Source organism: Musca domestica, unplaced genomic scaffold (assembly GCF_030504385.1).
Source record: "Musca domestica strain aabys unplaced genomic scaffold, Musca_domestica.polishedcontigs.V.1.1 12, whole genome shotgun sequence".
Taxonomy (NCBI): Eukaryota; Metazoa; Arthropoda; class Insecta; order Diptera; family Muscidae; genus Musca; species Musca domestica.
The window spans coordinates 17,544,482-17,560,329 of NW_026712155.1; the positions used below are offsets into that span (position 1 = coordinate 17,544,482).

General features: G+C 34.3%; 1 protein-coding gene across 1 annotated transcript in view; it reads left to right on the forward strand.

Annotated features, from left to right (window-relative positions):
- LOC101894428 (hemicentin-2) overlaps window positions 1-15,848 on the forward strand; it is a 211,386-nt gene that overhangs the window by 186,487 nt on the left and 9,051 nt on the right. Inside the window, exon 6 of the mRNA XM_059118334.1 lies at window positions 3,810-3,915. Within this exon, the coding sequence (XP_058974317.1) occupies window positions 3,810-3,915 (106 nt within the window). The remainder of the gene's footprint in view (window positions 1-3,809; window positions 3,916-15,848) is intronic.

Consider the following 15,848-nt stretch of genomic DNA (forward strand, 5'->3'; position numbering starts at 1 on the left):
TCCGAGCTGTATTTCATATATATCCCTGAATATTGTTGTTACAGAGTACATATTACGGCTGCGGAGGGCTAAAATAATAAACCGGATAAACAATATATAATGGAGCTATAGCTATATCTGAACCGATTTGGATAAAATTTTGCATACTTATTTTCAGGCCTAATTTGGTTGTATGTGCAAAATTCCATACTATTCGGGCAGATATTACACGTTTGGCGCACAATAAAAGGAAAATCGGACGAAGATATATATGGGAGCTATATTTAAATTTTTACCGATTATCTCCAATTTCAATAGGGTTCGTCTTTGGGCCAAACATATGTTGTTTGGAAAATTTCATCTCAATCGGATAATAAATGCGACCTGCATTTTGTCCACAAGCATACATGGACAGACGGACGGACGGACAGACGGACTGATATGCATAAATCAACTCAGAAAGTGATTCTATGCAGATCATCAAAAGGAACTATGGGTCTATCTCGTTTCCTTTTGCCTGTTACAAACAAATACACAAAGACATAATACCCTGACCACCTTGTGGTGTAGGGTATTAAAACTGTGGCCGGGCCGAACGCTTAATACCCACCCCCCTTTGAACGAATTTGGCACTTTTTTTGGAAAAAAAATCCGTTAAAAATTCGGTTAAGATCTTAAAAAGATCGAATGTATATATTATTAGCGTCTATACGACGACATAGAACTGCATATGCAACTTTTGTCGTAAGCCATTAAAATATATTCAAAATCGAAACTTACGAAAAAATTCGGTGAATAATATGGTAAAATCATCAAAATACCGAATTTAGGGAGGTACCGTTATATGAAGGTGAACCTGAACAGACAATTTTCTGTCATAGGATGTAGTATCCATTACGGACTTCAAATACCAAATTTGAAACAATTCGGTGGACAACTTCGCTAAAATCATCAAAGTACCGGATATCAGGTGGTACCGTTATTTGGGGACTATACGAAGACGTGAACCTGCACAGACAATTTTCTCTCATGGTGGAGGATATAAAAATGACATTTTTTACCCTCTAAATGGTATCCAAAAACAATCTAGAATGATAGTCAAAATATATATAGGCAAAATATGAAAAAAAAATCTGCTATTGGTCCATTTCATCACCAGCTACAAAAAAAATTGCACACATCTCCAAGAGCTATGTTTTATTCTTACCTTAACTCTGACTTCATTAAAAATATGGTGAGGATTGGTTGATAATTGCGACCTAAAGAGGAATTACAAATTCAATGCCGTAAAGATCGGTCTTCAATTGTAGATTGATTTTAAATTCTCAGCTCGGTGAGGAATGAAGATCGGCCTACTACATGGTGGCACAAATACGACAAATATTTCGAGGTGTTAGAAGTTATTGGTTGTAATGAAAATTATGATATCCTTAAAACATTTCGTAATGGGCCGGGTCCAGGTCTCACCTGTTTAAGGTTACAGTTAATTTTTCATTTTTTTACGAGAAATACAATACAATGTATGTAGATGCTATAAAATGCATAAAACCTCTTCGCAGGCGCCACATTTTCCCATCTAATTGTATTATTAACCACACACAAAATGTTCACCTACTTTACACACGCAATGTTGCAGACGAATCTAATTTGATTTTTTTTCTCTCTTTCGAATGGCGAAAAAACAAATCCTTGAGGTCACCAGTGTCACAAAAGTCACAATCAGACATAGTTTTTCATGCATATCATAACGGTTCACATGGATACACGTACACACACATGTGTAAACATCAACCATTGTAATATGGCTTTCAGACAAATTTAATTCAATTTTATTATTATTCTCACAAATAAAAGAAACGAAAGCCGAATATTTTTGAAATGGCTTCATTATGCCATCAACCAGTAATTTTTGTAAATTTTCATCGGAGATTGAGGGGACAAAAAAAAAACTAGAAAACACGAAAACAAATATGAATCCTATTCAAATTCTATTGTTATATTTTGAAAATGCGCTAGCAATTGGAATTGAAGTAGACAGATAATTTGGCTATTTTTCATAAAAATCACATAAAATAAATTGTTTTTGGCGGATCGAAATGGGTTTTGATTTCAGTGATTTTTTTTTTTTTTTTATTATTCAAATAATAGATTTAAGATATAATCATATAGAATAAATCAGACGTAAATATAAGCAAATACTGCCATTTTGAGTTCAATTACTTGCCGAAATTTCAAGATACAATTTATATCTTTGCCATTATAATGGCATTTTCAACTAATTATAACTTAAAAAAAAATGTTAATAATATAAATAAAATAAAAAAAAAACATGTAAAAAAGCTGTAAGTTCGGCCGGGCCGAACTTTGAATACCCTCCATCATTTGGTACAAATTTAACAATTTTCAAAAAAATAAAATAAAATAAAATCCGTTAAATATTCTGTAAATATCTTGAAAATACCTAATGCATCCGTATATTAGAGTCTATACGACGACGCGGACCTGCATAGGCAACTTAATATATTACAATATTCAAATGCGAAACTTGAAAGAAAAAAATCTGTTTATAATGTAGCTAAAATCATCAAAATACCGAATATAGGGAGGTACCGTGGTGGTTATAAAACGTGGATCTGCACAGACAATTTTCTGCCATAGGCTGTAGCATCCATTACGAACTTCAAATACCAAATTTGAAACAATTCTGGTAAATAATGTCGCTAAAATTATTAAAATACCGAATATCGGGGGTACCGTTACATTGCGGCTATACGAAGACGTAGAACTGCACAGACCATTTTCTGTCATAGGCTATAGTATTCATTACGAACTTCAAATACCAAATTTGAAATAGTTCCGGTAAATAATGACGCTAAAATCATCAAAATACCGAATATCGGGGTGTACAGTTACATGGGGGCTATACGAAGACGTGGACCTGCACAGACCATATTCTTTCACAGGCTGTAGCATCCATTATGAACATCAAATACCAAATTTGAAACTATTCCGGTGAATAATGTCGCTAAAATCATCCAAATACCGAATATCGGGAGGTATAGTTATATGGGGGCTATACGAAGACCTGGACCTCCACAGACAATTTTCTTTCACAGGCTGTAGCATTTATTACGAACTTCAAATATTAAATTTCAAACAATTCTGGTGAACAGTGTCGCTAAAATCATCAAAATACCGAATATCGGGAGGTACCGTTATATGGGGGCTATACCAAAGCGTGGACCTACATGGCCCATTTTCAATACCAAAATTCCTGCGGACATAATATACATTTGAGTAAAATTTTATCAACCTAGTTCATTTCGTTCGGAAGCTAGAGTGATTTCCACAGACGGATAGATGGACAGATTGACAGATCGCTAAATCGACATAGAAATTTATGGTGATCAAGAATATATATACTTTGTGGGGTCTAAAATGTATATTTCGAGGTGTTACAAACGGAATGACAAACTTAATATACCCTCCATACTATGGTGGAGGGTATAAAAAAATAATGATAATAATACAATTGAGATATAATCATACAGAATTAATGAGAAGTAAATGTAAGCAAATAATGCCAATCTGAGTTCAACTACTTGCAGAGATTTCAAACTGTAATTTATATACCTTGGAATTATATACAATTATACATTATACAATTATACATGACTTAATAAATTTGCAATTAATTTTTTAAACTTTTACATACTATAAAATAATTATTTTTTTTTTTATTTTTTCTATTTCCATATCCTCCATCTGCCTTGGACAATGGCTATTTGTGTTTATGTCTAAACTACAAAACTATTGGAAAATGACAACAGATCGGTACATTAATCATTGATTCGGTGAAAAAACGTGATACTGGCAATTACACATGTAATCCTTCAAATAGCCCCAGTGTGACTGTGACGTTAAATGTTATAAATGGTAAGTGAATGAATGATTGTTTTATCTTCTTCTTCTTTGTTTTCAATATTTACACTTATGCAAACAACGAATATATATGCAAAACCAGAGAAAGGGGGGACAAATAAATAAGTACAGTGGAATATTTAATGGAAAACTTTATTTAATAAATAAATCCATGAGTTAAGGAAATGTTTTCGAAATAGGGTTCTAAATTCATCACAGGCTTTTGACTTTAATTTCATATTTTTTTTTTTTTTAATTTCACATAAAATATTACAAGCCTTGGTGACCTTACATCAGCATTCTAACATATGTGCTTTATAGCAACCTGCTAGAACTGACCTCAAAATTTTGACCACAGAGGGATAGGGAAAAATATTTTTGGATGACTACATGGTCAAAATTCTTGAATATTTTTTTTTTTTTTAATATTTTCCCACTTTTTAAATTATTGAAATTTAGTTAAAGAAAAACAGAAATTTCAAAGCTATTTTGAAAGACATTTTTAGTCTTGAATCGAGCATATTTTTAAACATTTAAAATTTAAAAATGTAGTATTTTATAGGGCTTCCTGGTCGAATTTTGGTGTGGTTGTTTATGAATATTTTTGAAAGACATTTTACTTATTAAATTAATTATTATAAATAATAAATTAATTAATTAAAAATTAGTGTTTGTTTTTAATTAATGTTCTTGATTATTTTTTTTATAAATATTTTGCAAATATTTCCTCGTCAAGGATACTACTTTATTTATTACTACTTATTTATTGATTTGATTTATTTTTTTTTTAATTAATATTTATGATCTTTGATTTATTAAAAAATGACCTGCCTTGCTTATTTTTTAAATATGAAGAAAATATCTTTTATTCTATATATTTATATTTATATATATATTCTTATATTTGATTGGGTCAAGGATTATGTTACACCTCGAAATATTGTTTTCCCACATAGGAAAGTATATATGGGGGTTCCTATCTCGCCGAGCTGAGTCGATCCGGCCCGATCTTCACGAAATTGAAAATATAGGGTGGAATAGGGTCGGAATAGAAGCCTATTTGGAGATGATCGCATAATATGTAGGGGTTGAAATGGACCAAAAACTGAAAAATTTCTGAAAATATGACAGCAAAAAAGTGGATATTCTTTTTCATTCTTTTTAAATTTTTCAGATTTTTTTCAATTTGACTTACAATTTTGAACTGTAAATTTTCTAAAGTTTTTCAACACCCTGCAACACTATGTGTTGAGGATATTATATAGAGGTCGCAATTATCGTCCGATCCTTACTAAATTTTTCACGGGTGTTAGATTTAAAGCCTATTGATTTTTAAGATGTACAAATGGACCACAAAAAAAAATTAAATAAAATTTGAATTGAAATTGAAAACCAATCTACACGGAATGTATCATTTTCTTAGGGTTGGAACTATCTTCCTTCGAGACGTATCCATTGGCTCGGATGACAGAGATGACTGTGCTGTGGGGGAACCGGCACGAGATGTGGAGGAACAAGCGGCAGGGGTAGACATGTTAGAAGGACCCGTAGCTTTATCAATTTCCGCCATCAATTCATCGAAGTCCCTAAGTCCATCGACAAAAACATGAGATTTATTCCATGATACTAAGGAAAAGAAGACCAATTTAGTTATAGGCCGCCTTACAACGCCATTCTCTATACAAACATCAGCGACGCGAGTATGACCTTTAGGACAGAGATAGACGTTTTCGATTCTACCTAATTTCCACGAAGAGGCAGAGTCTGATGTCTAATCACAACGATATCATCTTTTTGAACGTCCCGGCGCGGAAATTTCCAATTATACCACATGTGCAAAGTTTTTAGATACTACTCTTTCCATCTGAAGCAAAACTGATGAACTAACGCCCGAACTTTTCGATACCTGTTCACTATAGACAGAGGTTGTTCAGAAATTAGGTGCTCTGGAGGAGCAAGCAATGGTGTACCAATCAAGAACCGAGCGGGTATTAACGCAACGGTGTCATTAGAATTATCCGACATCGGACAGAGAGGACGCGAGATCAAACAAGCTTCGACTCTAGCTATGATGGTAGCCAACTCTTCAAACATATACCGAAGATTACGACCTTGCTTTCTAAAGTGTAATTTAAAACTTTTTACTCCAGCTTCCCATAGTGGAGCACCAGCAGGAATAAATTGTCATGATATGCCATCAACTGCATAATAAGAAGAAGCAGTTCCAGAACATTCTTGAAGAACCATCCTTAAATTTCGTTCTATTTCTCTAGAAGCCCCAACAAAATTCGTTCCGTTGTCCGAAAATACGAACCGAGGACAACTACGCCTAGCAACAAACCTATGAAATGCTGCCAAGAAATTTGCAACGGTAAATCGGAAATTGCTTCTTTGCTTCTTTGCTTCCGACGAAAAACATACAAAAAATTTTGAATTTTTGAAGTAACCAAAGAAATCTACACCGAGAATTTAGTCTTTGTAAAAAATTTTTTTGAGGACATGAATTGTTAAGTATTTTTCAGAAATCGTGGTTTGTGAAGATAGCTTCTAGAAGCTCATTGTGGCCAAAAATCATTTTTTATGAGATCTTTTCAACAATACCTTTTTCCAAAAATTCTCAATATTTGCAGAAATCTTTCAAGGAATCCTGTATCAAAATGTAGATTTTTAAAATTTTTCCCAAGGACTCAAGGACCTTTTAAATATTTCCCAGAAATTGTGGTTGTAAAGATATTTTCCAAAATGTCATTCCGGACAAAAATCTTTAATTTTATAAGATCTCTTCTCCAAAACTTTGACCGAAATTTTTGAATTTTTGAAGAATTTTTTTAAAGACTTCTCAACCGAAATTGCAGTATTTTTAAAAATTATCTCGAGGTCTTAGGTTTTTTTTTTTAGGGAAACTTGATTTTTATACCCTACAACACTTTGTGTTGGGGGTATTATAAGTTTGATTGGGCCAAAATTTATGTAACACCTCGAAATATTGGTTTCCCACATAGGATCTTCCTATCTCGCCGGGCTGAGTCGATCTAGCTATGTATATCCGTCCGTACGTCTGTCCATATTAATTTGTAATCACTCTACAGGTCGCAATTATGGCCCGATCTTCACGAAATTCAGAATGGAGGTGGGGCTAGGGTCAGAATAGACCCCTATTTCTTTTGGATCGCATAATATTTAGGGATGGAAATGAACCAAGAACTGAAAAATTTCCTCATTTTGCAGTTGCTCTACAGGTCACAATTATAGCTTTGGGCTGAGCAGAAGCCTTCCAATTTTGATGGTCATCGGGTAACATATGTGTTTCATTCGTCTTGCTGATTGAGTCCCTCACAATCGTAAAACCCGGTTATCTTATATAGCTTAGAATTACCTCCGCTAAATTTTATCGAGATCGGTTCAGATTTGGATGTAGGTCCCATATGTTGATTTAATTTTGAATTGATTTAATTTTGGAGATGATCGCAAAATATATTGGGGGGTTCAAACGAACCAAAAACAGAAAAAAAATCCTGATCACACAATTAAAGCCAATCGACACGCACGAGAAGATAGTTAAGCACAGGGAAGAATTCTGGCATTTTGGATTACCATTATATGACCATATTGGGAAAATGTCCCTGGTCACAATGCTAAGAGTAATATCGGGCAGTGCTCCGTGACATTATTTCAAAAGCGAAATCTTCCAAAATTGATTTGGACATGAGGGGGCTTCTCACATTTTGTAGTGTTGTAGGGTATCACATGGTCGGCCCCGCACGACTTTGCTTACTTGTTTTATCATGAATTTCTGACCGAAAACTGCGATTTTCTTATGATTATCTTCAAGGACTTCCGGACTGAAAATCGTAGATTTCTAAAACACATTTTGAAGAATTCATGGGTTTGTAGGGTATTTGAACAATGTAGAATTAACTAAAATTTTGCTAATTTATGAACACTTAAGCAACTCCTAAACGAAAATCATGGATATCTAGAGAATGACCTTTTTGTAAAAAAGTGATGGATTTTCAAAAATCTTTTCCTATTTCCTTTTTGGTTGCGTATAGTAGATAGAAATACTGACAAAAAATGAGATTTTAAGCATATATTCGGAAAATATCCAAAAATTTTGAAATATCGAAGAGTGTCGGGGCCACCCGGGCCGCACTTTTTCCTACTTCGGTGTGGTTAATATATATAAGGTATATTAATGACCAAACTGATACTTTCTAAATTGTCTTGCCAGCTATGGACTAGATTTTAGTCTTTTTTTTAATTGTTCCCACTTCTTCTGAACGCCTTCAATGCACTGTGTAATTTATATGGCATCTATATTGGTCCAGCTGAAGGACTAACGGCCATTCGGTGATTGTACTAACCCGCTGTTTAGTTTTTTCTATCTTTGTTTTGTTTTACAAAAACACAAACATGTGTAGGAACAAAGCCCCAGATGCTGCTGCTGATGATGGTGGTGGTGGTGGCAACTACCAATGGAACTGACTAAATTGGGAATGAATAATGGTGTGATTATTTTGAGAAGCTGAGAAACAGCAACAAAAACTGCAAAAAAAACTTAGATATATGACGTGATAAATGTTCAGTTTTTGCGAAACATGATATGCAGAAAATATTGTTGTTGTTGTTGTTACTGCTGTTGTTTTTGGCATCGTCATCACAGCCATTATCATCATCATTGAAATAGAGGGATATTATTGCAATGTTCACTTTATTGCATTGTCCTTGCAAAAATTGTTGACAATTTGTTATGTCCTTCGAGTTACTCCTGCCTGCCTGCCTGCGTGCACGAGCAATGCAAAGCAATGAGTCGAGCTGTGCTGAACTGCTGGAAATTGATGGAATTCATGTTGGGATTAAATATTTTTCGGATGCTATTCCCAAGTGTGTTATATAAATTGCTGTGATAATTGAAAAACAATTTGTTAAGTGATATGTGAGGATGCATGTGTGTGAGTGTGTAAGAGAGAGAGAGAGAGAGAGCGACAACGAAATAGAATGACAAGCAAGAGTTTTACCACTACTGAGTTTGGATTTTTAATAAAAATTATTGGAATTTATGAACGTTTCTGCCACATGTAAAAATATAAAATAAATGAATGAATGAATGAATGGATGTATGTAAATGAAGTGCCAACAAATGGAGAATGCAGAGAAAAATGTACAATATTTGTTATAGATGACAAGTTAAATATTTATGTGAAAGAATTTGTCATCAATGGAAATGTTGTGTACAGTTCCATGTGGAAGAGGAAAATTGCTTCAAAGGAAAATAAATAAAGTAAAATAAATTGTAAATAAGACAAGGAGGATACTCGAGTATCCTTCTGCCAGATAGAGAGGGCGCAAAGGTGAAATTTTGTATACCCAGCACCTTGTGAAAATTTAATTGAGCTTAAAAACAAATTAAGAAGTATCAGTCGGTTTGCCGACAGATGTATTTGTTCAGCCAATGTTCGATTATTTAAATATATTTTGACTTCTGTTATGGCTATTTAAATTGTTGACCCTCTATGGAGCGGGTTCCGAAGGAATGGGCCAATATTGTCAATTTCGTGCCGGGCATAAATAAATACGATATAAATACTGCGACGGTTTGGACTATATCGACTACTTCCTTCACTTTATATGAGATATGAGATAATTTTTAGAAAATGTTAATATGTGCGTGAGGTACCAAATATAGTCGACAGAAGTATTTTATTTTCATGCTTCATCTAAAACAGATGAAGTGTAAACTAGTATCAGTCAGTTTTGCCGACAGATGTATACCTCCAGCCTCCAGTGATGATAATTGAAACTGTTGACCATTTATGGCGGAGTTTCCGTAGCATTTGGCAAATGTTGACAAATTAGTATCTGACGGTATCAAGAAGGAGTGGACCGATATATCCCATTTAACCAGCAGATTTTAATTTGGCAAAAATAATTGGATGACTGAAGTATAAGGGAACCTGGCGCTTATTTCGGATTTTATAGTCGTTTTGGTTATTCAAAACTTTGACCCTTTGTGGGGAAGGTACCAGAAGAAATGGTCTGATTTCTACCATTTTTTTATCATATCTTGTGTTGATACAAATATTGCGATGTACCAAGTCTGAATGGAATCAGATGTTAATTTCGCGTTTTATGAACATCATAGGTATTCAAAATTTTGACTCTTTGTGGGGTGAGGTACCAGAAGGAATGGTCCGATCTCTACCATCTTCATAACAGATCTTGCGTTATCGAAAATTTTAAAATGTGTGAAATATGAAGAGAATTGGATGCTTATTTCGGATTTTATGGTCGTTTTGGTTATTCAAAATTTTGACCCTTTGTGGGGGAGTTATCAGAAGGAATGGTTCGATCTCTACAATATTTATAACAGATCTTGTGTTGATAGAAATATTGAGATGTGTCAAGTCTGAGTTGAATTGGCTGTTGATTTCGCGTTATATGAGCTTCATAGATATTTAAAATGTTGACTTTTTTGTGAGGAAGATACCGGAAGGAGTTTACCAATATATCCCATCTTCACAGCAGATCGTGTGCAAGTAGTAATAATGGGATGTGTGAAATAGGAAGAACCGGATGCTTATTTCGGATGTATGATCGTTGTGGTTATTCAAAACCTTGACCCGCGTTATATGAACTTCATGGTTATTGAAACTGTTTAGCCTTTTGTGGGGGAGATACCTGGAGCACTGAACCGATATATTCCATAATCCCCTTAGACTTTGGGTTAATAAACATATTTCTATTTGCGCAATTTGAAGATAATCGGACACTTACATCACAGTTTATAAGAGTTATAATTATTCAAAATTTTGACCGTTTTTGAAAGAGATTCTTGATGGCGTGATCCGATAATGTCCATTTTCGCATCTGGCCTAGCACTGACGCAAATATAAGGATTTGCAAATTCGGAAAAAAATGGATTATCGTTTCTCTTTCTGTGCAAAAAATATTTTTTGAAAATTTTGACCTTTTGTGGGGGAGGTACCAGAAGGGATAGACCGATATATTCCATCTTCACACCAGACCTTGGGTTAATGAAATTGTTGGGATGTGTGAAATTTGAAGAAAATCGGACTCAAAATTTTGACACATTGGGGAGAGGTACATGATTGAGTGGACGGATATTGTCGCACCTGAAGTAGCACTTGCGAAGTTGGAGATAAATCGGATCATCCTTTCCCCTTTTGTGAAGTAAACTATTTTTTTTTTTTAAATTTTGACCTTTTGTGGGGAGGTACCAGAAGGAGTGGACCGATATTGCCCATCTCCCAACTCGATCTAAGCTTGATATTAATATTTTGACAACAGGACTCAGCACCATCGCACTCAGCACGCGCCACCCAAAAATGGTAACAAAATGAGGCTCCTCGCTGCATTTCCAGCGCACAATGGCCACCAAAATCTCCGGGTACCTATCCGTTGGATTATTGTGTCTGGAGTATTTTGGAAAGCAAGGTTGGCACTAAAAAATACCAAAATTTCGATCACCTCAAGCAAGCGCTTCGCCGGGAATGACCCAAAATACTGCAGAGCAACATTCGGGCAGCGTGTGACGGTTTCATTGGCCGTTTGATGGCCATAATTCGTGCCAAAGATGCCCAATTCGAACAAATTTAAACTTATTCTAAAATAAAACATTTTTACACCCTCCACCATACATAGTATGGAGGGTATATTAAGTTCGTCATTACGTTTATAACTCATCGAAATAGCAATTTTAGACCCAACAAAGTATATATATATATATCCTTAATCTGCGTAAAATTCGATTTGACCCTGTTCGTCCGTCTGTTCGTCTGTTGTAATCATGCTACAGTCAAAACAAATTAATATAGGAAGCTAACATTTTGCGCAGATCTGTTTTTTGTCTGTAGGCATATGGGCTATATCGGTCCACGATATCGTATAGCCTCCATATAACGGTACCCACCGATATTCGGTATTTTGATGATTTTAGCCACATTTTTCAACAAAATTGTCTAAAATTCCAACCAAGGAGTTCTTTGTTGTGGGTATTTTACCCACTGAAGGAGAATTGTTTATATAGGTCCACGATATCGTATAGCCCCCATATAGCGATACCCCCCATATTCGGTATTTTGATGAGTTTAACCACATTTTTTAATGGAATTATCTGAAATTCCACACTTTACCCCCTGAAAGAGAATCGTATAGCCCCATATAACGGTAGCCCCGATATACGGTATTTTGTTGATTTTAACAGAATTCTTAATCGATTTTTTTTTTTTTTTTGTGAAAATTTCCTAATTCGTTCCAAATGGTGGAGGATATTCAAAGCTCGGCCGAACTTAATGATTTTTTACTTGTTTTATTTCACCCTTTGGCTGGGATTATAATGAGGACAAGGACATCTGGCTGTATACAAATAGTTGATCTTAAAAAAATTAAGAACAATCCAGTTCATATAAATTTTAATTTTCTAGCCGACATAAATAGAGGAACTTTTCAAAAAAAAAATATTTATTTTAATATTTTACAATGGATTCTGAATCGTAGTTTGTAAGGACTTTCCGGCTTATTGTGCATTTTTAACACATTTTCAAGGCCATTGTTGGCAAGCAAACGTTTTCCTAATATCCCTTACATTTGAGGCTAAGTGTTGAATTTAGAACTACTCAGTTGAAAAAGACGGCGAGGGTTGGGGGATATTCCATAATAACGACCTATATTGAATATTTTCAGTGACAAACGAATTTATGTTGACAAATTCTTTACAAATTTATTGGACCCCTATAAAATTACAACATTTATATATTATATTATGGTGTCATTTTCCCTACGCCCTTTTCAATCATTAAAACACGTATTGACAGGAAATGATTTTTAATATACATTCAAAGTTCACACACACACGCGCGTCAAAGGGACTCAGGTACACAAACAAACAGAACAAACCCAACATATCAAATTGACTTGAGAATAATATTTTAATAAGCTTACAAACATAAGCCTAAAGCTTGAGAAAATCTTGAGAATGTATTGAGAAATGTTTGTTTAACAATTATAGAATAATCGAAAAGGAACCCTTATTCATAAGCTTATTCTTGTAATTGCAGAATAAGCTTACGAAAGTAATATTTTATAAAGCTTATTTTTTCAATGGTAAAAATATTTATTTATTCATCTTTTAATTATTTTACACACTTCATTCATTGATTGCCATCCCAGCTGTCACTGCATCCTGTTGCCTTGATACCTAGATGCTTTCTTTCCCCTTATTTGAGCTTCTGCATCTCCTCCACTTATTCTTCACTTCTGTTGAATTCCTGCAACTTTTTGACGCCTCCATTCTGAAATGAGATTGAAATAATTTATACTACAGATTCCCAGATTTATTATTCATCATTACCTTAGAGTTTCGTTCGGAAATGGGTCCTAAATTCGCGTGATTTTGATTTTAACCAAAGAAAATAATTTTTTGTTGACAATTTTCACAAAAAAAATCAAAACAAATTTGTCAACAAAGGACAGATTTGAGAAAAGTTTGTGAAAAAAAGTGTTTCTCAAGCATTGTTGAAAAATTCTTATGATAAACTATTTTCATAATATTATTCTCAAGCTGTATTGTATTTTTGGTATGTTGGGAAATTATAATAAAATTTAAATTGGATATGTAAATAACGCCTTAACATAAATATGTATGTATGTGCACATACATATGCATTTATGTATATATCATTGTGTATGCATTAATGTCCAAATTAGGTCAACTTATTATGATTTTCCACGGCATAACATGTTGGAAAATAATAAAAAACACACACACGCATTTATTTCCCTTTCTATAATTGGAATAATGGCGATGATGATGATGTAGCACCATCATCGTTGTACAACATAACAAAAAAATATCCCAAGGGCATTTCACGACGACGTAGCAATAATAAACACAGGTATTATAATTTGAGGCACATATACATATAATATTAAGCGGAATGCCAATAATGCATCATATATGTCGAATAGTGAAAGTAAATAAGTGGGGGTGGGTATGCGAGACATGTTTTCAAATTAGTCTCTCTTATGAGAAAATAAAAACAAATCAAAAAATTTATTATATATTTTTTAAATTGTGTTATAATGGCTTGTTAATAGAAAAATTACTTAAAGAAACTAAAAGTAGTGCTGAGACGAACGTATAAATATTCAGAGTCACAAATGCAGATTTGGCCTTGGGGTATCTAGCTTTAAAGGCCACTACAGTGTAGTAGCTGGCCTAAGAGGCCACTGCTTTTGATTATTTGACCTCTAAGGCCCCTAATGTTGAGTTGTGGGCCTCAGAGGCCAACTTTTGTTGAGAAGTTGGTAACAGAGGCCACTACTGTTGATTATCCGAACTCAGAAGCTCCTTATATAGAGTAGTGGGCCTCAGAAGCCAACTTCTGTTGAGTAGTTGGCAACAGAGGCCACCATAGTAAAGTTGTAAGCCTCAAAATCGGTACTATATTAGTGGGGCTCAGAGACCACTTCTATTGAGCAGTGGGCCTTAGAGGTCACTTCTGTAGAGCAGTTCTTCTTAGAGGAACAACTATAAAGTAGTGGGCCTCAGAGATTACTACTCTTAAGAAGTAGGCCCTAAAGTCAACTTATGTTAAAGAGTGGGCCTCAGAGGCTACTACTCTTAAGGAGTAGGCCTTAAAGTCAACTTCTTTCCTACTGAAGGAGAAATTTTAAGGACGATTTCTTTCACAAAAGATTATTTAAAAAGCTCTTCTTTCAAGAAAGGGGTTATTTTTAAGGAGATTTTTCTAAGGGGGTGTTGAGGGCCTATTCTTCTAGAAGGGTCGCTTTAGCAAATCTCTCTACCAGAAAGGATACTTTCATTTATAGTATCTTTCTGAAAAATGTTTTTTAAGAACAGAGAAAGAGTCTTTATTCAATTATAGGTGTTTTTTTACAAACAAAAGTTCTATTTAGTACCCTTTCTTCCAGAACGAAACTTTTCTTTGAGGAAGGAACTGTTGCCTCTGATGAGTAATTTTAAGAACCTCTTTTAAAGGACTCTTCAAAGATCTTTTACTTGAAGAGGGATTCCTATTAGGGACCTTCACCAAATGATCCCATTCTTGCAGAAATGATTACCCTTAACACCGAAAATAAATATTATATGCCGTATCTTTCTGAAAGTGCTTGTAAAAAGTCGTAGGATTATATATTTTTCACAAATGGCATGCTTTATCAAAATATTTTTTATGTTTCCATTTTTCGAGAACGAACCTTATTTCCTGAATGGACCCTTTCATTCAGGAAGGAGATATTGCTCGTAAAAGAGTGATTGTAAGGACCCTTCCGGATGAGAAGTTTTTAAGAACTCTCATTTAAAATTTTTTTTTGAAGAAACTTTTTCAGAGACGATGTTGTTAAGGCCCCTTTCATCTAGAAGGGGGTGCTTAAATAAATCTTTCTGCCAGAAATGGTCTTTTAATTAACATATTCAGGAAGAATTCTTTTAGAGACCCAGAATGATCACTTTTATAAAAATGGAGTTCTTTGGAAGACCCCTTTTCCAAAAAAAGATTTTTGCAGAATCTTTTAGAGGAGGTTTAAATATTCTTTCTTTCAGAACTGTTGATTTTTAATATTCTTCCGACAAGAGTTCTTCTGAAATCACTTTTCCCATAAATGGTACTGCAGAGTACCTTCTCTTTAGAAGGAGTCATCTTAACAACCTTTTAATAATGTGTGTCTGACGGACTCATTTTAAAATAAACAATTTGGGTTTTAATTATCCTATTTCCTGGGAAGGTACTTTGAAGCATAATTTCCAGAAATAGAAGTTTTTTAGACCCCTTCTTCTTGAAGGAGTGCTTTTTTTCGGAAATATTCTACGGAATGGGTTTGTAAAAACCTTTTCTTCTAGAAGGAGTTTGAGTACGGCCTTCCTTCAAGGATGCTTTTTGTGCCCTTATCGGCTCTTTCTTTTAAAA